At 29.4% G+C, this 27,869-nt stretch overlaps 3 protein-coding genes and 1 non-coding gene across 4 annotated transcripts; 2 read left to right on the forward strand and 2 right to left on the reverse strand.

The window, feature by feature from the left end:
• Positions 1–370: 370 nt before the first annotated feature.
• Positions 371–2,410, reverse strand: LOC124923932 (fructose-bisphosphate aldolase 1, chloroplastic). The gene is made up of 6 exons (XM_047463935.1): positions 2,111–2,410; positions 1,762–2,031; positions 1,553–1,662; positions 1,375–1,465; positions 1,025–1,294; positions 371–945 (listed from the first exon to the last, which is right to left on the reverse strand). The coding sequence occupies exons 1-6, from the start codon at positions 2,279–2,281 to the stop codon at positions 667–669; spliced, it is 1,191 nt and encodes a 396-aa protein (XP_047319891.1). The 5' UTR covers positions 2,282–2,410; the 3' UTR covers positions 371–666.
• Positions 2,411–5,026: 2,616 nt separating this feature from the next.
• On the forward strand, positions 5,027–5,099 carry TRNAA-AGC. The gene has a single exon. It is a non-coding gene; the product is annotated as a tRNA-Ala (tRNA).
• Positions 5,100–11,800: 6,701 nt separating this feature from the next.
• On the reverse strand, positions 11,801–12,643 carry LOC124924805 (mitogen-activated protein kinase kinase kinase 20-like). The gene has a single exon (XM_047464796.1). It carries the CDS (start codon positions 12,641–12,643, stop codon positions 11,801–11,803), a length of 843 nt encoding a protein of 280 aa, XP_047320752.1.
• Positions 12,644–18,026: 5,383 nt separating this feature from the next.
• LOC124925560 (protein DETOXIFICATION 46, chloroplastic) lies at positions 18,027–21,962 on the forward strand. Its single transcript, XM_047465595.1, has 14 exons — positions 18,027–18,605; positions 18,686–18,780; positions 18,846–18,954; positions 19,046–19,101; positions 19,601–19,656; positions 20,165–20,303; positions 20,399–20,536; positions 20,629–20,697; positions 20,810–20,920; positions 20,998–21,126; positions 21,209–21,286; positions 21,372–21,443; positions 21,542–21,604; positions 21,676–21,962. The coding sequence occupies exons 1-14, from the start codon at positions 18,119–18,121 to the stop codon at positions 21,775–21,777; spliced, it is 1,704 nt and encodes a 567-aa protein (XP_047321551.1). The 5' UTR covers positions 18,027–18,118; the 3' UTR covers positions 21,778–21,962.
• The last annotated feature ends 5,907 nt before the right edge of the window (positions 21,963–27,869 follow it).

Raw genomic sequence — 27,869 nt, forward strand, 5'->3', positions numbered from 1 at the left:
AATGAGTGTTCAATAATACAACTTAAGGTTATCAAAATTACTCAAATCCATTTGTTTATAAATTTATTTCTTCTCCTAATGAAATTCCTCCTTTGTGCTTTGTATCTATTTGTCACTTAAAAGTGAATGATTTTTTTTAAAGGATAGTCTATCATAATGATGACTCCACCAAACTTGTTGATGAAAGTATTTTACAAGCAATAATCCATGTCATATGACAAATTTGATTTGTTTTCCTCAACATTTTTTTTCTTGGAACATAAACATAAAAGAGATAATTAATTATGAATGATATATGATTAGTGTATGAATTTGTTTTTAGGTGATGTTGCTCCAAACAAGTCATTGAAAATAAAAAACATAAGTTAAATAATGGGATAATCAAAATAATATTTATTATTATTATATTATTGTTTCTAGTAGAATAGTACACCAATCAAAACAAAAAGGAAACGTACGGCTATGATTAAGCATAGACACACCAAATTAAGGATCGAAAACCTGCATCCTTCTCATGATCCTCAACATCTTCTTCTCCTTTCCTCCATTTTATTATTATTTTTTTCTGCTAAAAACGTCTCCTTCCTTCATTCCTTCCTTCCATTAATGAATCTAATATATGGAACATTCTTAAAAGATGGAAACAGTTAAAAGAGGTGGACGAAATTAGTAAACATAGCCCTCAACAAACAATCCCTTCTTGGACTCCTCCGACTCTCCCTCGCCAGTGTATTTCCCAAGCTGAGCAAGGGAATTAGCCTTTGCCCTCACCAGCAACGCTTCCTGAGCCGCCGCCACGTTCTCCGGGAGTCCTCCCCACGTCTTCAAACAAGTGTTCTGAAGAGCCCTAGCATACGAGAACGATACGTGCCATGGGTTCGGTGTCTGGTTCATTGCATTCAAGTTAAAGGTAGCTTCCACCTCCGATTGCCCTCCAGACAAGAACTGCCACAAACAAAAAAGATCAAATCTTTTTGTTAGAAAACGATTTCTATCAACAACGAAACCCTAAAAAGATACTTGCCATGATGCCTGGAACGGCCGGTGGGACTCTGCGCTTGAGGAGTGAAAGGGTGTAGGATGCGACTTGCTCGGGTGTGGCTCTTTCCTTGCACTCTGCTCCTGGAGTGACCATGCTTGGCTTGAGAAGGATTCCCTCGAATGTCACATTGTTTTCGGCTAAGTAGAAGAACACCTCTGCCCAAACCTTTTGGGCAACCTCGAATGTCCTGTCGATTCCATGTTCTCCGTCGAGTAAGATCTCTGGCTCAACGATTGGAACCAGACCATTGTCCTGCATATTCAGTTATAACATTAATTTATATAACCCACAAACCCATCATATTCTTGGATTGGAAATCGATCTTTTCTTACCTGAGAAATAGCAGCATATCGTGCAAGACCCCATGCAGCTTCCTTCACGGCCAGAGCAGATGGTCCGTTTGGAATGCTTACAACAGTACGCCTATTAATGTTAGAAAATAGTAGAAAGAGTCAGTTCATATTCTTCTTTCTTTGTTTATATTTTGTTGGGTTTTTCAATTCTATATACCATTTAGCAAAGCGAGCTCCTTGCTGATAGTAAGCAGCAGAGCGAGAATCAAGACCATCAAGACCTTGGCACCATGATTCATTGTTCGAACCAGAAAGAGGCACTAAACCCTGTTTTTTATCTCATATTTAACCCAACCCATCATGCGTTAGCAATCATATTTCGAATTCAAGATAGAAAACCAGAAAACATTCATCTTAACATCGTACCTTGTCGACTTTGATACCAGGGACAATGTTCTGTTCAACAAGAACATCGACAATCTTCCTTCCATCAACAGTTGATTGGTAAAGAGTCTCCTCAAACAGGATAGCGCCAGAGACATACTTTCCAAGGTCTGGAACCGTCACAAGTAGGGTCCTGAATGCCTGACGGTTGGCTTCGGTGTTCTCTAACCCGATTGAAGCCAAACGCTTCCCACAGGTTGCATTTGATTCATCCATGGCCAAGATTCCACGTCCTGGTGAGGCAATAGTTTTCTGCATAATATGATTCAAGAATCAAGATTAAGTAAGAGTGAAACATCAAACATGGGAATTTAAAACTACCAATACATACCGCAGTCTTGACGAGCTCATCAATGTAGGAAGCTCGGACAGTGAGAGCAGAGGGGGCGGCCGTGGGGTGGCAGCGGACGACGGAGGCAGAGGGCTGACGAAGGGTCTGACCCTTTATCCACTCAGACTGAAGAGTTGAAGGAGAAGACTTAAGGAGAGAAGCTGACGCCATTGATAAGATTTTTGTTATTTTCAGAAGCTTTTACTTCTTCTCTATAAGAAAGGATAAGTTATAACAAGCAACAATTGCAGCAGTAGCTCAAAAATCTTATCTTTTCTTTCTCTGCCTCCTTTACCACAAGCTCACTTCCTCTCCAAACTATTTATAATTGCCTCGGTAACCCAAAAAGATGTCTCGTTTGAGGCTATCATTAGCCAGCCAGTTATACATTGCCATGTGGACGATTGATTAGTCCTTATGCCATGCTGGCGGACAAAGGTTGAAACTGATTGGCTCCCGTCCATCTCCTAAAAACAAATAAATCATGGCCTTAAAAATAAAAAATTCAGACAAATGTATCGCATTCGTATTATTGGAATTAATATTCCAATTTGGAATGGTAATAATAATTTGAGGCTATGATCATTTTTCTATTTAATTTATTGATCAGTTGTAGATGATTAATGGCCATGGTTCCATCTCAGGGATTGTTCGATGTGATCGTGATATGGGATTTTTTGGTTGTCTGTCAACGGAGAAGGCTCTGCCAAGTCAGCTAGCTAACTCGATCGGATTGACCATATGTGGACTGTGTGGTGCGACCCATGGCTGGCCAAGATCGCCTCACATGTGGAAGAAGATTTCTTTTTTACTTTTGACAAAGAAAATGAAGTAGCATTGAGTGCTGACATGATCTCTTGATGTTTATCATTTGTTTGTTGTATTTATATTCATTAATTATACTAGTTTGTTCAGTTAATGTTTTCATTATGAAATAAGTATTGGATGCAACTTAGATGATAGAGATAATTCATCTCCACCTTACAAACAATTGTGTACGTAACGAGTTAAATAATTGTGTTTTTGTAGTCGTGTGTGTGCCATTTATAATGTTATTAATTAATGGAGAGAATTAAATCGTCTTCTCGATCATTCTAAAAAAATATATTTATTATTTTATTATGAAATATTATAAAAGTAGTTAGGCAACTAAAATAATTAAAAAAAAAATCTCTATAATGTCATAATTTTCATATAAAAAACAAGAAAAAATAAATCAATGACCATATAATAAAAAAAAGGTCTAAAAAGACTATGCCAAAATTATCTTAGGGTTAAATTACATTATTGGAGATAGTTAAATATGTATGGGGATGTAGCTCAGATGGTAGAGCGCTCGCTTAGCATGCGAGAGGTACGGGGATCGATACCCCGCATCGATTTAAAACATTAGTTTTTTTAGTCGCGTGTCACAAAAGTTACCGATGTCTACATATTCCCTCCGGAAGAATATATATCTCTCGAGTCACGTCACTTTTGATGAACAAATATTTACCTTTAAAAGAAACTCACATTCAATCAATCATCCTACACATACCCTTTATCTCCACTTTTGATACAATTGAGTTAAAACATGAATTCAATGTTTTTTTTAGTCGCGTGTCATAAAGGTACCGATGTCTACACATTCCTCCCGAAAGAATATCTCTCTCGAGTCACGTCACTTTTGATGAACAAATGTTTCCCTTTAAAAGAAACTCACATTCAATTAATCATTATACTCACACCCTGCATTTTCACTTGTGATACAATTGAGTTGAAATATTAATTCAATACTTAGTTTTTTTTTGTAGTCGCGTGTCACAAAGGTTACCGATGTCTACACATTCCTTTCGGAAGAATATCTCTCTCTCGAGTCACGTCACTTTTGATGAACAAATATTTCTCTTTAAAAGAAACTTACCTTCAATCAATTATCCTACTCATATACATCTACTCATATACATGAACTTTCTAATGTTTGTCAAAACTCGTGCTCTTCACAATATCAACTTTGCCACTATCTCCACCTCTCCGCCCACATATTTATCCACAACTAATAAAGATACTTAATGGTGTTATGTTATGACAATGAGTTTCATGATCTTATTCAAAATAAGATGTGGTCTCTTGTTCATCAATCATCACATAATATTGTGGGTTGCAAACGAGTTTTCAAAATTAAAAAAAAAAATTGACGATTCACTGAACGCAGTAGCAGCCTTGAGGATTGGGATGCCCTAAACGAAAAATAAAAAAATTATTCTTTTTTTGTTAATTTAAATGTTATATTTTGTGTTATATTAAATAAATATATTAAGTTTGTATTATTTTTAACATAAATAATATATTTTAGTTGGTTAGATGTTATTTTAATACATAGTGACTTAAGGATCAAACCTTGTTGGTGTTTTTTTTGTGCCCTATTAGGAGGGGGCCCTAGGAAACCGTCTAACTGGCCTTATCCTAGGGTCGACCCTAATTGAACATCACAAAGCTACTTTTGTTGCAAAAACTTTCATCAATAAGAAAAACATTTCCTATTTTGAAACACTTAGTCCAATTGTAAAATATACTAGCATTTGAACCATCCTCTTATTTGTCGTCATTCATCAGTGTTCTATTCATCAACTCGATGTCAACAATGTCTTCTTACATGAAACTCTACACGAGAAATTTTTTATATCTCAACCTCTTAGATTCACTCATCCTCATTATCCTAATAATGTGTGCAAATTTAAAAACAAATAGGTAATTAAATTAATTGAAAAAAACATCTTCTATAATGTCATAAATTTTCATACACAAAGCAAGCAAAAAAACAATCATTGACCATATCATAAAAAAAAACTGTCTAAGAAGACTTGATCCCCAATTCCAAAATAAGCCCAAAACGGAAAGGTTGAATTAAATAATTGGAGGTAATTTAGTATGTATGGGGATGTAGCTCAGATGGTAGAGCGCTCGCTTAGCATGCGAGAGGTACGGGGATCGATACCCCGCATCTCCACTTTTGATACAATTGAGTTATAACATGAATTCAATAGTTAGTTTTTTTTTAGTCGTGTCACAAAGGTTATCGATGCCTACACATTCCTTCCGAAAGAATATATCTCTCTCGAGTCACGTCACTTTTGATGCACAAATATTTCCCTTTAAAAGAAATTCACCTTCAATCAATCATCCTACTCATACCCCTTATCTCCACTTTTGATATAATTGAGTTAAAACATGAATTCAATAGTATGCAATAATGGTCTATTCATTAGTCCCTTTAAAAACATTTCCTATCTGGAAACATCTCCACTTTTGATACAATTGAGTTATAACATGAATTCAATAGTTAGTTTTTTTTTGTAGTCGTGTCACAAAGGTTATCGATGTCTACACATTCCTTCCGAAAGAATATATCTCTCTCGAGTCACGTCACTTTTGATGCACAAATATTTCCCTTTAAAAGAAATTCACATTCAATCAATCATCCAACTCATACCCCGTATCTCCACTTTTGATATAATTGAGTTAAAACATGAATTCAATAGTATGCAATAATGGTCTATTCATCAGTCCCTTTAAAAACATTTCTTATCTGGAAACATCTCCACTTTTGATACAATTGAGTTATAACATGAATTCAATAGTTAGTTTTTTTTGTAGTCGTGTCACAAAAGTTATCGATGTCTACACATTCCTTTCGAAAGAATATCTCTCTCTCGAGTCACGTCACTTTTGATGCGCAACTATTTCCCTTTAAAAGAAATTCACCTTCAATCAATCATCCTACTCATAGCCCGTATCTCCACTTTTGATATAATTGAGTTAAAACATGAATTCAATAGTATGCAATAATGATTTATTCATCAGTCCCTTTAAAAACATTTCCTATCTGGAAACAATCAGTCAAATTGTAAATTATACTAATTAACATTTGAACCATCCTCTTACTTGTCGTCATTCATCAATGGTCTATTCATCAACTCGATGTCACCAATGTCTTCTTACATGGAACTCTACACGAATATTTTTATGTCTCAACCTCTTTGGTTCACTCATCTTCATTATCCTAATCACGTGTGCAAACTTCATAAATCACTCTATGGATTCAAGCAAACTCCTCGCGAATGGTATATTACCTTGAAATCAACAATTCTTTCTATTAGTTTCAAAATTTTTAAAATGATTCATCTTTATTAATATTATATTCACTGAAAATTTCTCATCTCACATCTCATCCTTCATCTCTCAACTTAATCACATATTCCCTCTCAAAAATTTAGGTCCACTACACTATTTTCTCGAGATTGAAGCTCATCGATCCACCTCCAATATTTTTTTTCTCTCAATCAAAATATATCAATGATATTTTTCTCCGAGCCAATATGAGTAGCTCAAAATCTCTTCATACTCCAATCTTTTATGGATCATCTTTGTCTTTGTCTTGACATAATGACAACACTCTCCCTAAGCCATTTCTGTATTGCAATATTTTTTGTGCTTTCCAATATTTGACGCATACTCAACTTGAACTAGCATTTTTTTTGTCAACTATGACTGCCAATTCATGCAGTCTCCTGTTACCACTCATTAGTCCGTAGTGAAAAGAATACTCAGTTATCTTAGTCATACTCCTCATTCGTTCAACACCTTCTCTCGATCTATCATCCTTTTATAACTTTGATTGTGTTAGTTTTTCGGACGATTGTCGCTCCACAACTAGCTATTGTAGATTTTTTTGTCACAATCTTATCCTTTGGAATTCATAAAAATAAAAGGTTGTTGAACGGTCTAGTATCGAGTCTAAATATCGAGCTCTAGCTCATTCCACTATTCAACTAATCTAGCTTCAATCCTTTCTACGTGAACTTTGCATCTCTCAACCTCAATCTCCCACTCTATGATGTGACAACATTGGTGTTATTTTCCTCTTTGTCAATCCAATTTTTCGTGCTCTTACAAAACATGTAGAGATTGATTTTCACTTTGTTCATGAATGTGTTTCTAAAAAATCTCTTAATCCGATACATACCTACTACTAATGATCATACTACCAACATCCTCACCCAAAGACTTGCATCAAATTTCTTTTCTTTATTATGTAATAAACTCACGGTGTGTCTCCATCCTTTCGTTTGAAGATGTATTAAAATCTCAATAATTAAAAATAAAGAGTAATATATTTGAGTCTTTTGATTTTCATCTTCTAGCATTTAAGTTGATAAAAAATATTTACATATTCTAATTTTTTAATTATTATCTTTGTATAAATTCATACTCTAGTAAATTGTAATTATACACAAAATATACATTCTCAAACACATAGTATCTTCATTATTCAATCTTATATATTATACTTTTAAATTTTTTATTTATGACGTTTTCTGATATTCGTTCTGAAAAGTCGATGAAGGGAATTAATCGTTCTTTTTGACCATTTTAAAAAATATTATAATTTTTATTATTAAATATTATGCAAGTGGTGGGGTAATTATTATTTTTTTAATGTTACTTCCTTTAAAAACAATTTTTTATAATGGCATAATCTCCACACAAATGCAAAATCAATTTCATAGGCAAACACAAAAATCCATGACCATATAATCAAAAATTGCTAAGAGACTTGATCACTAATGCCAAAATTAGCCTTAAAAAGGAGGGTTAAATGACATTGTTGTAATTAATTGAATAGGTATGGAGATGTAGCTTAGATGGTAGAGCGCTCGTTTAGCATGCGTGAGGTACGATAATCGAGAATCGATATTTCACATCTCCACTTTACAAACAATTAACCTTAAAAATGAGGGTTAAATGACATTGTTGGAGGTAGTTGAATATCCCGTACCTCCATTTTACAAACAATTGAGTCAAAGCATGAATTCAATAGTTAAAATTTTAAAAATAATTTGAAGCCTTTAAAATAATAAAACATAAAAAATAAAAGTAATCAAACAAACGGGCTTAAGGGACCCTTTGACTAGGCACGGGGTAGACCACCAGTTCATTGAGCACAGTTCAATGACACTATTGGAGTAAGTTGAATAGATATGAGAATATAACTTAGATGGTAGAGCGCTCGCTTAACATGCTAGAGATACGACTCCACATCTCCACTTAACAAATAATTGAGTTAAATCATTAATTAAATAGTTATTTTTTTTTGTAGTCGTGTATATCATTGATAATGTTATTATTACAACGTTTTATCAAATTAATTTTGGAAAGTTGGTGGAGTGAATTAATTATTTTCTCGATCATTTAAAAAAAAATTATTTATTATTTTTCTTATGAAATATTATGCAAGTAGTTGGGTAATGATTTTTTTTTAAATATTACTTCATTTAAAAATAATTTTATATAATGTCATAATCTCTTACACAAACAAAAAAATCAATTGTCATAGAAAAACAAAAAAAGAATCCATGTCCATATATAATCAAAGTTGTTCTAAGGTGACTCAATGTCAAAATTAGCCCTAAAAAGAAGGTTTAAATGACCTTGTTAGATGTACGTAGTTGAATAGGTATGTGGATGTGAGTGAGATAGAGTGTTCGCTTAGCATGTGAAATGTATGTGAATCGATACCCCACATCTCTACTATACAAACAATTGAGTCAAGCAAGAATTTAATAGTTAGTTTTTCTTGTAGTTGTGTTCATATCAATTATAATGATAATTTTTTAGATTCATTTTGTAAAGTTGATGGAGGTAGTTAATTGTTTTTTCAACCATTTTTAATTTTTTTTTATTACTTTCATTATGAAGTATTATGAAAGTGGTTGGGTAATAAATATTTTTAGTGTTACTTTCTTTAAAAAAAAAATATTTTCTTTAATGTCATAACCTTTATCCACAAACACAAAATTAATTGTCATAGAGAAATAAACAAACTCATGTTCATATAATCAAAATATGTTCTAAGGGGACTTAATCCCCAATGTCAATATTAGCCTTCATAAGGAGGGTTCAATGATATTATTGAAGTTAGTTGAATATATATGGGAATGTAGTTCAGTAGCTCGCTTAACATGTGGAAGGTATGAGGATCGATACCCAGCATCATGTAGAGCACTTGCTTAGTATGCGAGATGTATGAGAATTGATACATCGCATCTCCGTTTTACAGAGATATTTTTTTTAATATGTACAAGAATGTAGTTCTCGTTCTACTCCAGTCATTTAAAAATATATTATTTTTGTTATAAAATATTAAATTATTTTTATTATGAAATAATATGCAAGTGATTGGGTAATGTTTATCTTGGAGTTTTCATAAAAAAATTTACTTTGTGTTTGTGTAAGTCTCTTTTTATAATGGAGGATTGATTATACTAATAAGATGTCATATTTATTCTTAATTATTATTATTAAACAAAACTGAAGTTCAGATTCTAAATGTTCAATAGGTTGTTTGGTTTTGAGTTATTTAAAGAAGTGGCTTTATAAAATATAATTTGATTAAAATATATTAATTTTAATAAATATTTAATATTTTAACTTAATCATTTAATTTTAAATTAATAAATAATAAAATATTTTGAAATTATAATTTATTTTTTTTAATATGATTTTTTTAATAAAATCATTGTTTAAAAATATTATATTATGATATGTTGATTCATTTTAACTATTATAATTATAAATTATATTTATTAATATTATTAAAAAACAAAAACAAAAAAAAACAAATTATAATTTATTTTAATATAAGAAACTAGCATACTTTCAAAATCATTAATAAAATTAAAAAAATTAATATTTTAATATTTATGATTTTACAATAAATTTATTATGATAAAATATTAAATATATATATATATATATATATATATATATATATATATAATTTTAAATGTATAAGTGATTTGAATTAAAAATAACTAATTATAATCTAAATTCAATTATATATATATATATATATATATATATATATATATATATATATATATATATAATTAACACCTTAATTTTATTTTTATAAAGTTAATATATAATTAGAGAGAGACAACAGTAAGTTGTAAAAATATTGAAACCTTAATTTTATTTGTTAAAGTTAGTATTTTTATATTTTCAATCTAATATCAATATTAAAGCTTTGTTCGGTATGAATTTTAAAATAAAAAAATTATACAAAATTAAATATCATTTCACCCTTTTTATCTGTCACATTACTCAAATCATTAATCAAAATATTAAAATACTCTCTATTTTAAATTATTATTTTTTATTTTATTTATATATATCAATACCTTTTAAGTATTTTTATCAAAAATTAATCATTCCCTCTTCAAAATCATTACCAATCATTATTTTTCTCTCTCTAAGTTTTTAAAATAACCCCAAATTGAAAAAACTCCAAGAGATGATGATATATTATTCATAAACTTTCCTATCAATATTTATTCAATTTCTATCTTTTATCTCATAATAAAAATTGACATCAAAATTAGGTTTGTAAGGATGAATATTAGAACTTTTCTTCTAACATGTTTCATATTTGTTTGTTAAGATTTTTGTTTATATGGTCTCAATATTAAAATTTGAAATTATATTTGTAAGGATACAATTTCTCGAACTCATAAGACCATGTTTTAAAAAGAATATTCTAAATTAAAAAAAAAATGGATTATTTGCTATTATAATTTTGAGAATAAAAGATTTTGTGTTTTGTCACCTACCTTAGTCTTCATTTTTTTTTTAAAAACATTATTTTATTATTTAAGATAAATTATTAAAATATATTTTATATTTTAAATTTAACAAAAATAAATTAATACATTTTAATATTTTTTATGAATAAATGAAGTAATTTAATGATAAAAAATAAGAATGTCTAATAGTAGAGGATTCTTAAAAAAAAACTTAAAAAATCAAAATAACACAAATAATTGAATATGAAGAAATCGTAGTTCACAATTATTCTCATATTCCAAATCCCAACACATCAGTTTTCCGTTATTTTCATCATTTATTTTGATTTTCCATGTCTAAAGGTCACAATGATTTAAAAAAACAAAACTATTGTGGTCACTGCTTGCAAATAACAAAAATTAATACTCTTATTTATTTTTACTAAAAACACATTTTACAAAATTTATACATAAAAATAAAATATTTATAATTAAATTTGACACCTCATTCATATTTCTTTCTTCTTATCATTTCCTTTGAATTTGATGATATACTTTCTGTACCAGCAACTCTATCCTATACAGTATTTAAGGGAATGACTTTCTGTGCAAATATGCATTTTCATAAGCAGTGTTTCAATATGTGTCACCCTTAAGACTTTTATTTTACAATTAATGTAGCCTCACAATCACATTTAATATAAAAAAAATCAGTTTTAAAAGGTGACACATATGGGCACTGAAAACAGCAAATTTGTCCTCTTTGTATCAGTACCTCCCACTTTTTCTTCTCTTGTCATTGACTCGTTATATAGGTCACACATGGTATAGGTCACAATAAAAAAATTACATCATGATACATTTTTACCAAAGTTTCAATTTATAATTAAATTTCAAGTAGTTCACAAATTCATAGGTATGATATTCTCCAATAATACAATAATCCATCCATTTTTTTTTCATTTTAATAATAATAATTTGAAAAATGATAAAATTGGTTCTTTAAGAGAAAAACATGTTCGATTCTAGTCAAGCTTTGTCCGCTCTTTATTGGTAAACAGAGCAAAACTTTTGATTTGCACCCACCTTAAGAGCGAAACTTTTGATTTGCACCCACCTTAGGACGATCAACTATGAAGGGATGTTGAAGAAGCATTTTGGCATCCCATCTTTTCTTCGGATCCTCAACAATACATTTCCTCCAGAAAAGTTGTGCTTTGTTGGACATTCTAGATCGTTCTATAATTCCCTGAATTTCATCTTCATTCATGTGTCTCCATTTCTTTACTCCAGTGATCATCTCAAACAGACAGCAACCCAATCCCCATATATCCACTGAACTCATGTACTCACCAGACTGAATTGACTCAGGAGCCATATAGTTACTAGTCCCTATGATCTTCCCAGGGTATTTCCCCACCTTAATTGTAAGACCCAAATCTCCAATCTTAGCCTTCCCCTTCACAATCAAAATATTGTCTGTTTTTATATCACAATGAACATATCCCTTAGAATGGATAAACCGTAAACCATGTAAGACACATTCTGTGACTTCTCTTGCTTCGATCTCAGAGATTCTTGTGCCCCTATATGCAGCCGACTTAATCCGGTCGTGCAAGCTTCCACCAGGGGCGTATTCCATGAAGATATTCCTGAAAGTCTCGTCTTCTTCGACGGTGGAATCGCAGCCCAAGTAACGAATGATGTAAGGGCAGTCGCTGAACTTCTTGAGAAGATGACTTTCACGACGGAGAGTAGAGGATGATGTGTACTTGGCCGATTTTACTGCCATGATTTCTAACAATGGGTCAGAGAGAAGCAAAGGATGTCCTGCCAAAGGACGCGCCAGATAAACAAAACCGTAACCGCCGGCGCCGAGTTTTCTTCCCCTCTCCCACAACTTCATAGATTCAGGTGAGGATTCTTCCATCGGTAAGTAATCAGATGAAGATTCTATATTGCAAGAGAGAGAAGCAATGTTTGATGAGAGAACTCTTTTCTTGACTACAGTATATATACAAAAATAATTGGCACTAATTTGAATTCAAAATTTTCGGCTTTTTCTTCTATTAATTTTTCCGTTTGTTTTTCTAAAACACTCAACTTTTTATACTTCTATCTTAGTATTGTTGACCCTTTTTAATTTTTTACTATTTCTTGTAACACAAATTATGAAAAATTTTAAATTTTAATTATATATTTAAATATTTTTCTTTTTAATTAATATATATATATATATAATTAAAATTGAATCATACTAAATTAAATAATAAAAATAAAATACATTACTAAAAACTTAAATATTAAATGAATATATTGACAATATTTCTCAAGTATTTAACAATGCTTAACTAAAAATTGAGTTAAACTCATATTTTACATTTCACAAAGCATGATATATTGTGATAGGATTCAATTTAGGTTGCATGTTAAACAATCTATCTAATTAAATTCAAACAAAAAAATCTAATATAATGAGTTTGTTTGAATTCTTTATTATAAGGGAAGTTATTTATAAAAAAAATTAACACTATTAATTAATAATTTGAATTGAATTGATTATGAAGTGAAAAGTTAAATTTGATAATACATTACAAAAATAAATTAATTTCATAATTATATGTTTAAAATTTATTAACTATATATTAAAAAGTTTTTTAAATAATTTAAGTGATCATAAATAAATTAAGTGAATATTAAATTTAAACTATAAAGAATAAATATTAATATTAAAAAAAACAGAAGGAAAATAAAAAATAATGTATTTAGATAGATAAAAAATATAAAATGTTTGATTAATTTTTTAAGAAAAAATACAAACAAGAAACATGGAGATAAGATAGAAAGGAGGACTAGCCGAACGAGAGAGATACATTTAAAGTAGAATTAAATACATTAAATAAAACTTAAATGACTTTTATAAAATGCATGTGTCGTAGATTAAACTTACACGTATTTATATTATTCATGAATGGAGAACACGTGTCTACATTATTGATCATGGATGATCAGGACGGTGGAGGTTGGAGTTTAAACTTCACATATGTACAAATTATGATGCATTGTAAATTTTAATTTTAATATAAGTTTAGATATAAGCATTTTATTTAGAATATTCTATATAACCGTAAGAGTTGAGTTGATATTCAACCAATTAATTAAACTAATAAAATGAATGAGCTTACTCAATCGGTCAACTTCCTATGACATTCATTCACATTAGTAAAAACAATATTTGTAATTGGATAATGGTTGATTGTGTCACATTTGACAAAATATCGTCATCTCCTTTCAACGGTATCGTCCAACAAACACATTTTAATTAATGGATAACAAATCTATCATAAAAAATAGTCATCTTAAAAGAAAAACACAATTCAAAAAACATTTATTTAAAAGAAGAATCGTTGCTTAAAATAAGACAAAAAAACCAACTTTCGCAAAGATATTTAGTTTAAAATCATAGAAAATTTGAAATGAAACAAAGTTTGAGGATGAATATGTTAGAGATCTTGTAGTCTTTCAAAAATAACTTAAGTCTTAATAAAATAAAACAAAAATGCATTTTGAAGTAGAAAATAATATATTTTTATAAAGGATAAATAGAGACGTAAAACCAATAAATAGATGTATATGTTATGTTTATAGAAGCTAGAAAAACTAAGTGATTGAACCTTAGTAATAGATATCTGTTACAATAGGTTGAAGATTCCCAACCCACTATTTATTTACTTAAATTGGAATTCATAAGGTTGTACAAGTGTTAATGTGAGTGATAATGGTTACATTTTTATGTATTCATCTTTTTAAGCCTAATAACAAATCTAAAAATATATATATAAAAATAAAAAAAAATAAAAAAAAATTATCTAAAATATAATTATAGTTTCAAAGATATTTGTGTTACAGTATAATATAATATATTTGTAAGATATTATCACAATATTATAAATGATAATAATATCAATATTATATTATTTAGTTTCTTATATGTTAATTATAATGTCTATATAATAAACATAATTTATGTAACCACAAATAACGAATTCAATACAATATTTATCTATTTAGTTTAACATGGTATCAGAGCGAGGTTATCGTTATTGAGTTAATCAAGTGATAGTCTTTCGCTGACTCCATCAATAGTTACATTAGCCATTGATGGAGGGATCTAATATTTATTTAGTATTATTATTATTTTTGTCGGTCGTCTTAAACAACTTATCTGGGGTTTTGGATTTCATTTGAGTGAATTTGTTTTCGTTTAGTTGGATTGGGGATTTTGGTAACTTGGTGGAAATGAGTTTGGTTGTTTTGTTTTTAAGTGAGAAGGGTAACTTGGACGGATCGAAGGTTGATTTGGTTGAATTAACCGGTTTAGACGAATGTTGGTTTTATTATTATTATTGGAGGAGAGGAAATTGGAAGTGAGTTTTTGAAGCTTGGTTTGATTAATCTTTGTTTGATTGGTTGTTTTGTTGAGTATAGGAAGTTGAATTTGGTTTGTTGTTTCCCTATGTTTGTGAAACTTGGTTTGATTTAGTTTTGGTTTTGGTTTTGGTTGTTGTTGAGAATAGAGAGTTGAATTTGGTTTGAGTTTTTCCTATGTTTGTAAAGTTTTGTTTGATTAATTTTGGTTTGGTTATTAATGTTGGTTGGTCTGAATCGAAAAAGAAATATTTTTTTTGGTGGATGGTCAATGGATTGGGCATAAGAGAGAAGAGAATGAAGAGAAAGGAATAGAAGAAGATTAAGAATGATGCGTAACTTTTTTATTGTTCGCGCTTTCATTTTCTGACTGTCAAACTTTCAATGCTTATTGTTGTTGAATCGTGAGTTTGAGTGAGGATATTAGAGTATAATATAATATTTTTGTAAAATATAATTATCATAATATTATAAATTGTGATAATATAAATATTATATTATTTAATTTATTTATTTATATGTTAATTATAATATCAATATGATATACATAATTTATGTAATCATAAATAACGAATTCAATACAATATATATATATATATTTTTAATTTAACAACTTGTTTTTAAAATTTAAATAATTAAAGAGATTCCAACTACTAAACATAAAACAATATATTAATCGTCTTGAAATATATGTAATACATAAATAATAAGACAAACTTGTTTGAAAGTTGTAAAATTTTTCATCATGTTTATGTGAATACTAATCACATTTGTTCTACATTATATCTTTATGCAATCTAGGCATTTTATCCTCATTAAGACTATAAACGAACTCATCCGAATGAGTTGGTATGATGATCAAGTCTACATGCTACATCTTGAACTATCCTTATTTTAAAGAGTAAGGGTCATTTTTCATTTACTTGTGTTGGATATTGCTAAAACTTAGCCAAATGCACTTTTATCTAGTCAATTCTTTTTTCCCATATCTGCCATATTTCACCAATTAGAAATCAGATGATTTTTTTATTTTTTTTTATTATCAATTTCATGTTTAAGATTAGGCTCTTCAATGTAGGTGAAAGTGTACAAAGATCATAAATATATCCAAGAAGTCAACAATAATATCCACATCATTCTTTCCAATAAAGTTTAAAATGAGGAAAAAAAATTACCAAAAAAAAAGAGTGATACCTAAATGAGGGAAGAAGGACCTTGCCTTTTTCTATGCTTAATGATACCCAATAAATCCTTAATAATCATGATTTTATTTAGATAAGTTTTCTCGAATGCATAAATATTTGATACATTGGATCTTTCTTCAATATGTATTTATCATTTTCTCATTCAAGTAGTTCAAAATAAAGATTAAATGAAATATAATAGAGTTCAAAATTCACGATCTTATTTATTTTAACAAAGTCTTCAATTGGTAATAAATGTTTATTACTATTTGAACAAAAGAGTATTTTTAAATGTAAATATGGTTAGATAATTTTGGTTGATTCATCAAGAAATTTTATAAACCCTTGAAATCGATGCAACATTTCGGGTGATTTATACCACTTGAAAGGTTTATCAGTGCATTCAATTTTATTTTTAGTGATGAAAGTTCAATTAGTTTTTTGGACAACACATGATGTAATGGTAAATGTTTGACGAATGTTTTCTCCAATCTTATTTATATTTTTATTGTAGAGATGCATCGGTTAAAGATATGTTTGACATTTGGTTTAGTGATTTTGTTAATTGTATCAGGTATAAAAGAAGATTAAACGGAGAGGAAATCATGTCTAATGATATGCTTTTATGCATGAATAGAAATAAGAGATTAAACCCGTCTTCTCGAGAATTTATGCGATGACGTGATCTGAATAATTTTTCGGGGACATTATTACACCTTATTAAATAAAGTTAAGTTAGGTGTTATTTTTAGAAGTCTTCAATGTCTATCCAAATCTATTTTTTTAGTTAGTGTGTTATTTCTGATAAAATTCTCACTGAAATTAGATGCAAGCCAAAATATGTATCTTTACTTTGACTCATTGTTTACAAATATTTTATTCAAAATTATAATTGATTTTAATTATTAAAATTTTTAATAGATTATATATTTATAAATTAAATGATTAATCTTATTAAAAATTATTAAAAAGTATCAAAATAAAATTATAATTTCAAAATATTTTATTATTTAAAAATAAAAATTATTAAATAAAAATATTAAATATATAATTTTTTTTATAGCTTTTTAAGGTTTTGGGTAAAATCTTGTAGACAATTATTAATTGTTTAATTTTTTAAAATTTTTATTTAATCATAATATGAGAAATAATTAGGGAAGAGAATATGTGAGATAGAATTTGAAAGGAAAATCGAAAAAATAATAAAATTTATTTTTTTTTAACAACAATTGATACATTATACATCATTCCTTCTTTTATTATCTCTCACAAATTTCTTCCCTATCACTCATCTTTAAATATATATATAAATTAAGACTAGGGAAAGTGGAGAGAATTTAGGAGTTATTTCAATGTCACCCATTGAATTTAGGATAGGGAATGACAAAGAGAATGGACGGAATTGCTTTAAAAAATAAAATAGTTTTTTTTTGTCAAGTCATTTTCAAATTCTCTTTTTCTAATATATATATATATATTAATTTATCAACATAATATTAAATATTTTTTATTTAATCTTTTGAAGTATTTTTTTGGTTACCTAACATTTTATAACCATATAAACGAAATAATTGAAATAATTGAAATAATACAAACTCCACTAAAGTAGCTCTAAGTATCCAATCTAATTCGATTCTCCGGGGAATGCCAACATTTTTTAGATTAAAAAAACAAGTTTATTTAAATAACACAAATCTGAAGAACATCAAAATAATTTCTAGCCAAACTACTTTAAGCTTTTCTCTCTCCCCGTTCTTTGTTCGCTAATTTACGGTTGACTTCGGTCGGAATTTATGTTGTTAAGCATGAATCTTAGAACCCCATGTAGAGATTCTCATATACTAGTTCGAAACCCTAAATTGAATCAACTATGTACTCCTCCTATAATCAACAACTCTCACATTCGCTTATCTGTCCAGAGCAAACATTGCAAGCTCCGCATTTCATCATATCTCCTAAATATTCCAATTTTGTCCCATAATCAAAGAGGCAAACGGGTGATTACTCAATGTATCGGCCGTAAGGAGGAAGTTCTACATGAAGAGTGTGAGCGCTTTACTGAAATCACGGAGACTATCGCGTCCGTCTCCCCACTTGACGAAGTAAAATCAGAAACAATTATTGAAGAGTTCGATGCAAATGTAAGCATTTGGGATCAAATGGTTGAAATTCTGAAGTTTTCTGGACCTGCTGCTGGATTGTGGATATGTGGACCATTAATGAGTCTTATTGATACTGTTGTGATTGGTCAGGGAAGTTCTCTTGAGCTGGCTGCTTTAGGTAAGTAATGTTTTTATATGTATATATTTTCAGAATTCATGGAATTGATTTGAGTTTATGTTCTTCTCGTGTACCACAAGGACCTGCTACTGTCGTTTGCGATTACATGGCTTATATTTTCATGTTTCTTTCGATTGCTACTTCCAATTTGGTGGCTACTTCCCTTGCCAGACAGGTTTGTTTTCTATCTGTCAAATTTCAGCCAACATGTAAGATCTTGATAGCACAGTTTTTTATCAGGATAAAGAGGGAGTGCAGCACCAGATTTCCACATTGCTCTTCATTGGGTTGGCTTGTGGTGTGATCATGCTGATTTATACAAAAGTCTTGGGAGCATGGACGCTAACTTGTAATATATTTATCAGGATTTGTTAAGATAAAATTGCATGTGTAATGTTATTCTAGTGTGTAAAATAAACTCTGGCGAATACCATTTGCAGCTTTTATTGGTCCCAAGAATGTGCATATGGTACCCGCAGCAAACACATATGTTCAGGTTTGTCCGCCTTCAACGATACTCACTGTCTAATTTCTGTAAGGATATCTTTGGATGTGTATAGTTAGAATTAGAATTGGAATTCAATTAATATGTTTGGAAAAATTGCAATTCTGAAATGTGAAGGACATACTGAAACTTAAAAAATCATAAACATTCAATTATAATTCCAATTCCTTATTTTAAGTCATCAAACAAACAAATGATATGGGATTGGACTCCAGTTTCCAATTATAATTTAAATTCCGTCCTAACCAAACATATTCTAATATTTTTACTCCTTGTTCATGGGGAAAATAAAGCTAGCTTTAAAGGGATAGATAGATAGCAGTAAGTAATATAAGTGACAAGCACATGATCATAGTAGTCTAGAGTTTGCTGGTAAACTGAAATTAGTTTGTTTGGATTAAGAGCTAGGGTGTTGGGAATTTCTCAAATCCTACATGAGATGGCTGTCTTTTACCAAATCCTCACATAGCTTATCTTGAATTTCTGATAGATTCGAGGGTTAGCATGGCCAGCTATACTTGTTGGATGGGTTGCTCAAAGTGCAAGGTACAAACTAATATGATTGTTGATGTGTGCACCTTTCTCGCCTTGTTTTTTAGGCCAGATCCCTTTTCTCTTGCAGTTTTTAAGTTGCATGTGATACTGCCACGAGTTGATCAAGAGATGTATAGAGTTATTCTAGTCTTGGGTACGTAGAGAATTATAGCTCTTTTAACTGAGGCATAACATCATCAGGGCTAGCTAGTAGATTCCTTTAAAGTTGTTATACAGAATTTAAGTGTCATATCAAGTCTTGACCAGTAAAATCATAGTCCAATGGCAGCATTATGTTATACGAAGCCACTGTCTGTGGGGTAAACTATTCTATATGACATGATCTTCTTCGTCAAACAGTTTCATAATCTTATGCTTAGTAGGTAGACATATGATTTAGTTCTCAATGATTACATATTGCCTCAGTTGGTATTGTTGGAATATACTTTATCTTAATTGGTTACTAGATTTCTGAGCTCTATACCCAGTTGTGCTTATTTGAGTTCCCTCTGTTACTTAGTCTTGGGATGAAGGATTCCTGGGGACCTTTAAAAGCTTTGGCTGTTGCGAGTGCAGTAAATGGCATTGGGGATGTAATTCTCTGCACATTCTTAGGTTATGGCATTGCTGGAGCAGCATGGGCAACAATGGTGTCACAGGTGTAATATATATATCTATGCTTCATCTTAATTTGCTTTCGTTAAGGAATTCATTTCTCCTATGTTTGCCACTTACTAATTATACTGTGGTTTAGATCATTGCAGCCTATATGATGATTGAAGCTCTGAACAAGAAAGGTTTCAATGCATTTCTCATCACTGTTCCATCCTCTAGTGAGCTTTTCCAGATACTTATGCTTGCTGCTCCAGTATTTGTTACAATGTCTTCAAAGGTTCGTAACATATATATATATATATATATTTTCTGTTCTATCTGCTTGCGTGTTGTGATTGGTTGGCATCTGACGTTTAAGGATATTTCCAGGTGGCTTTTTATTCACTCATTATATATTTTGCTACATCCATGGGCACAACTACTATAGCTGCTCATCAGGTTGGTGCTGCTGTATATGCTTCTGTTGCCTTTTTTAACTACTAAATTTTATTTGCAAACGTTTTGTATCCACATACAAAAACTGAAACAAAATAAATCGTGTCAATGATAGGTTATGAGTCAAATCTTCGGCATGTGTGCTGTATGGGGTGAACCTCTTTCCCAAACTGCTCAATCATTTATGCCGGAGCTGTTATATGGAATCAAACGAGATTTGGTGAAGGTGTTTTTTGTTTCAATGCTGTTTTAGCCTTGTCAATTAATGAACTGATGTTTAGAGAATTGTGACATAACATGCAGGCTCGAACATTATTAAAATCTCTGGTGATCATTGGACTATCGAGTGGATTAGTATTGGGTTCTGTTGGATTATTAGTTCCCTTGTTGTTCCCTCAAATGTTCTCGCCAGATTCAGAAGTCATATTGGAGGTTAGCTTGCTCTTCCACATTCTCTTTCAGTTTTTATTTTTTCCTATTGGATTTAAAGGTCATCTTGGTATCTTTTGTACAGATGCGCAAGGTTTTGGTTCCATACTTCATGGCATTGTGTGTGACACCTGGTATTCACAGTCTTGAGGGTACATTGTTGGTATGTATGCCTTTTAAAATCTTTGAAAATAGCCATATATTAGACTCGTTTGAGAAAAAAAAAAAAATTTAATCGTGTGATTCAGGCTGGGCGAGATCTGAAATTCCTTAGCTTATCAATGAGCGGATGTTTCTCCCTAGGTGCTCTTTTCTTGTGGGTACGATCTTTTAAAAAAATTGCAGTTTCCCGGAACAACTATTCTATTCATGTGCATGGTGATGGTGGTAAATTAATGACTTGCTTTTGATTTGGCAGTTTGCAAGCACTAGACAATTTGGTTTGGTTGGATGCTGGTTTGGTCTTGTAGGATTCCAATGGGTAATTAAACCTGCTGCATATATAAATAACCTCTAAATTCATTCACCTTTCTAACCTTATTCATTTTGCAGTCTCGGTTTGCTATAGCTCTTCGACGTCTCCTTTCCCCGACAGGTATTCTGTACTCGGAAGATTTGACTCATCATCAAGTGGATAGGGTTAAGGCCAGTTGAGAGGTAGATTTTAAGTAACTCTATATTCATGTATTTTTACATTTTCACACTCATTGTTGAATTAAGGACATGCAAATATGCAATTGTTGTTTAGGCTTATTAAGCATGTTTCCTTTTCTCTACCACTCATAAAAGTACAGCTAATTTTTTTTTAAACCACTGAGTATATACTATATTCATCCTGATTTGAGCATTCGTTGGTTGGGTTATTTACTTATCGATCTTACTCAAATTTTGTTTTTAAAACCAATAAAAACTTCATATTTAATTTGATATTACTAATTTAATTAACTAAAATAACTTACTTTATAAAATTTATATTTAAATATAAAAATAAATTAAAAATAATTTTTTATTCAATTTATATTTCTCAAATTAATACTTTCCAATTTATAAATTATAATACTAAATGTTTTTTTTTTCTTTTTTATTGTATTTAAATAATAATTATTTCTATAATTTTTTAAATTTTAATAAAATTAATTCATATATAAAATTTAATTCAGAATAATTATTTAAATATTTATTACATTATACTCAAAATATATATATAGAGAGAGAAATGATTGGGGGAGAGAATTTGGTGAGGGAATAAGAGAGGGAATGACACGGCAATATGATTGGCTGAAAAAATTAAATAATTTCTTTCTTTCTCTCTTTCCTCATACTTTACCCTTTTTCCAACCAATGAGGTGATGTCAAGTCATTATCTCTCAAATTCCCTTTCTTTATCACTCCTCGTATATATATTAGTAGGATGAACTTGCTTTGGAATTATCACTCCTCATATATATATATATTAATAGGATGAACTTGTTTTGGAATGTTAAAAAAATAATCATATTAAATAATACTTAATTGTGCAAAATTATCAACATTAAATTCTAAATAGACGATAAAAAATAAATTATAATGTTTAAAACAATAAAGAGAATTCGACTAATTAATATATAAGATAAAAAAATAGGTCAATTTTATTATTATTTTCTTTTTAATTATGTCTTTCAAACACACAAAATTTTATAAGTAGAAAATATATAACATGATATTATATTAGCAGGCCGGTTTATAATTTTTTTAAATAAAAGGTTAGTCCAAAATATTTTGTATGTAAATGTCCATAACAACGAGAAAATACCGTTATTATTGATGGTTTTACGTCGCTAAAGAAGATTAGCAACGTAAACTAGGTATATTTTGTTTGTTTATTTTATATTATTATCATTCTAGCTCGGGTATATTCTAAATCTTAACTCTACTCTTAGTTCTAAGGGACCTGATCTTCAATGCTAAAATTAGACTTAAAAATGAGGGTTAAATGACATTGTTGGAGACAATTGAATAAATATGGGGATGCAGCTCAGATGACAGAGCGTTTGCTTAACATGCGAAAGGTACGATCGATACCTCACATCTCCACTTTACAAATATTGATTTAGATAATTAGTTTTTTTTAGTCCATTTCAAAAAGAACATATTCATTATGAAATATTATGCAAGCGATTAGCTAGGTAATGAATTTTTTAATGTTACTTCCTTTAAAAAATACATCTTCTATATAATGTTAGAACTCCTTACACAAACACAAAATCAATTCATAGACAAATAAATTCTTGACTTAGCAAGTGCGAATCTATGTACAAACCTACCTGCCCAAAATATTTTGTATGTAAATGGCCATAACAACGGGGAAATACTGTCGTTATGTATAATTTTCTTGTCGTTAAAGGGGATTAGCGAAAGTAAACTAGGTATATTTTGTTTGTTTACTTTATATTATTATCATTGTAGCCCCTGGATAGATTCTAAATCTTAGCTCCGCCCTTGGTTCTAAGGGAACTAATTTCTGATGCAAAATTAGACTAAAACATAAGGGTTAAATGATATTGTTGGAGACATAGAAATAAGTATGGGGATGTAGCTCAGATGGTAGAGCGCTCGCTTAGCATGCGAGAGGTACGGAGATTGATACCCCGCATCTCCACTTAATTGTTATTTATTTCAATAGTTAAACTTTTTTTTGTTCAATTTCAAAAGGAACATATACATTAGCGACAATAAACTATGTATATTTTTTTTTGTTTGTATTATATTATTATTATTCTATTTTAGCCCGGATAGATTTTATGAAAAGTTTTTAACCCGAGTAAATTCTAAATCTTAACTCCGCCCTTGGTTTTAAGGGAACTGATCCCTGATGCAAAATTAAACTAAACAATGAGGGTTAAATGACATTGTTGGATGCATATGAACAATTATGGGGATGTAGCTAAGATGGTATAGCGCCCGCATCTCCACTTTACAGAGATTGTTTTCAATTGGACAGTGAATTTTTTTAATGTTACTTCCTTTAAAAAAAATACATCTTCTATAATGTGATAGCCTCATAAACCCTTACACAAACACAAAATCAATTCTCATAGGCAAACGAATCAATGACATGTAATCAAAAGATGTTCTAAGCAAGTGTGCATTTATGTACAAGTTTACTCAGGCGACAGTCCGGGTAGCCCAAAATATTTTGTAAGAAAATGCCAATAAAACGGGAAAATATCGTCGTTGTTGATAGATTTCTCATCGCTAAAGGGGATTAGCGACAATAAACTAGGTATATTTTGTTTGTTTGCTTTATATTATTATCATTCTATCCAGGGTAGATTTTATGAAAAGTTTTTAGTTCGGGTAGATTCTAAATCCTAGTTCCGCTTTGGTTGGAACTGATCCCGACGCAAAATTAGACTAACAAATGAGGGTTAAATGATATTATTGGAGGCATGTGAATATGTATGAGAATGTAGCTTAGCTTGTGAGAGGTACGTGGATTGGATCTCCACTTTACATAGATTGATTTTAATAATTAAAGTTTTGTTCAATTTCAAAAAGAACATATACATTGTTTTCATTATTAAATATTATGCAAGCGGTTGGGTAATGAATTTTTCTAATGTTACTTCCATTAAATAAAATACATCTTCTATAATGTCATAGCCTCCTTACACAAACACAAAATCAATTCTTATAGGCAAACAAATCCATGACATGTAATCAAAAGATGTTCTAAGCAAGTGCACATCTATGTACAAGTTTACACGGGCTGCAGTCCTGGTAGCCCATAAAATTTTGGATGTAAATGCCAATAAAACGGCAAAATACCGTCGTTGTTGATAGATTTCTCGTCGCTAATCGCTAAAGGGGATTAGCGACAATAAATTAGGTATATTTTGTTTGTTTGCTTTATAATATTTTTTTTTATGTAATGTCAATAACAACGGGAAAATTACGTCGTTGTTGATAGATTTCCCAGGGCTAAAAGGAATTAGTGATAGTAAACTAGGTATATTTTGTTTGTTTACTTTATATTATTATCATTTTTGCCCGGATAAATTTATAAAAAGTTTTTAGTCCGGGTAGATTCTAAATCTTAGCCCCGCGTTTGGTTCTAAGGGACCTGATCCCCGATGCCCAAATTAGACAAAAAAAAAAAAGTTAGGATTAAATGACATTGTTTGAGGGATTTAAATAAATATGGGGATATAGCTTAGATGGTAGAGCGCTCGCATAGCATTTGAGAGATAATGAATTTTTTAATGTTATTTCCTTTAAAAAATATATCTTCTATAATTTAATCAAAAATACTTTTTAGCAAGTGCAAATCTATGTACAAGCCTACCTGCCTGAAATATTTTGTATGTAAATGCCAATAATAACGCGTCATTGTTGATTGATTTTCAGTCGCTAAAGGGGATTAACGACTCCTTTAGCGACAGTAAACTATGTATATTTTGTTTGTTTACTTTATATTATTATCATTCTAACTTGATAGATTCTAAATATTGATTTTTTTCCATTATAAAATATTGTGCAAGAGGTTGGTTAATGAAATTTTTAATGTTACTTTCTTAAAAAATAAAAAATAATCTTCTATAAAGTCATACTCACGTAGCAAACAAAAAAAAATGACCATATAATAAAAAAAAAATGCTCTAAGGGGACTTATATAGTTATATTGACTGCCAAAAATTAGCCTAAGAGAATATGGTTAAATAGAATTGTTTGAGACATTTGATTCAATATAGGAATGTAGTTGAAATGATAGAACGTTCGGAGTACATCCAGAACAGGGATTCATAAATCCTAGTCTTTGATTTTTGAATTTTGTTTATAATTATATATATATATATATTTTTTTTTTAACGAATTACCCCCACATGTTTATGCAAATATTTATACTCGAGTTAAGTATTTATTTTTTTCAAATGTAAAATATAAATTTGACCATAAAATATTATATATATCTTAAATTTTAAACAAATAATAAATCCAACAAATTCGATTACTGTGTGATGTCCTGAAATCATATTTTTTATATATTAAAATAAAGTGAAATATATATTCATTTTTAATTTTTAAACCTACAAAATTGTCTTATTCCTAAATTGAGTGCTCATAATCATCCTCCATCTTTCGTTTAAATATTTATAATAACATAAAAAAATAAATCATATATATATATATATATTATAATTTATGCTTTATTATATTATTTTGTTTTAAACTTTATATATATATATATATATATATGTGAAATGAGAAGAATTATTGAAAATTAGATATTAAAAATAGACCATATGATCAAATTTTGTAAGAATTTATTTTTAAAATATTTTCTCTTATTAAAATAGTTAAGAATAATAATAATAATAATAATTATTATATATATATATATATATATATATATATATATATGAAACGAGAAGAATTATTGAAAATTAGATATTAAACATAGACCATATGATCAAATTTTGTAAGAATTTATTTTTAAAATATTTTCTCTTATTAAAATAGTTAAGGATTATTATATATATATATATTAAAAAAAATAAATTTATTACAAAATTTAAATAAAACTATTATTTAAAATATTTTATTTGAAATTAATTTTTACAATTATAAATATATGATATATACACCAATTAAAATAATTAATATATTAAAAAAAATTAATTTCAAAATATTTTATTACTTACAAATTTAAAATAATGTCATTTAATTAATATATTATATATTATCTTATAAAATTATTAATCTTCAAGATAATTTAAATTATTATTATATTATTTGATTGTAATATTCCAATATTCATTCTAAAATGTATTATATATATTAAAACTATGATTAATTTAAAAGAGTTCTTATTTAAATATTTAAAAATAAATATTAACATGTATGTATATATATTCTTCCCAATATTAATTAATACCAATTATTTAGGTATTAATAATAATCTTCAAGCTTCTTCTGCTTTATATTGACAAAAAGTATTACTTGCCGGCATAAATTGACAGACTTGATGATCGACTATGAAGGGATGTTGAAGAAGCATGTCGGCATCCCATCTTTGCTCCGGATCCTCAACCATACATCTCCTCACGAAACTCTGTGCTTTTTCCGACATTCTAGACATTCTAGAACGTTAGGAGTTACATATGCAAATATTACACAACATTAGGATTCTAAAAGCAAAAAAAATGATAAAGGAAAGGGAAAAGCTAAAATTTCAAGTAAGTTTTTCTTTTTCATAACTTTATTCATGTTCTCGGTATATAGTTAATCTAACATTAATTTTGTAATTTTCTTTGATTTGTTAGGTGCAAAAAGAAAGAAAAAAAAAGGGTCAAAATTCACAAGATGCCACAAACACCCATGAAATGAACTATATACCATCACAACAACACTCAAATTACACTTTATTGCAATATATATCGGCACCTCCTCAATTTACATCTCCGTACGGACACAATTATCATTTCATTATGGTAACTAAATTTTTTTAATTTTCAATATTAATGATGAATTTGGGCACAATTAAAATTTAATTTTATATTTATTTTTTGTATTTTAAATGCAGTTTGGGGGACCTCATTTTGGGGTTTTTCATCCATCATAATTTTTGGGGTCTCATATCACTTTCAGAGTCTTCATTCATCACAAGTAAGAAATGTTGTAAACAAATTAAACTTATTTAAATATAATAAAAAAAATTAATGTTTAGGGGCGCGATCCTGATAACAGAAGCGTACTAGTATTATTCT

This window comes from Impatiens glandulifera, chromosome 2 (assembly GCF_907164915.1).
Source record: "Impatiens glandulifera chromosome 2, dImpGla2.1, whole genome shotgun sequence".
NCBI lineage: Eukaryota > Viridiplantae > Streptophyta > Magnoliopsida > Ericales > Balsaminaceae > Impatiens > Impatiens glandulifera.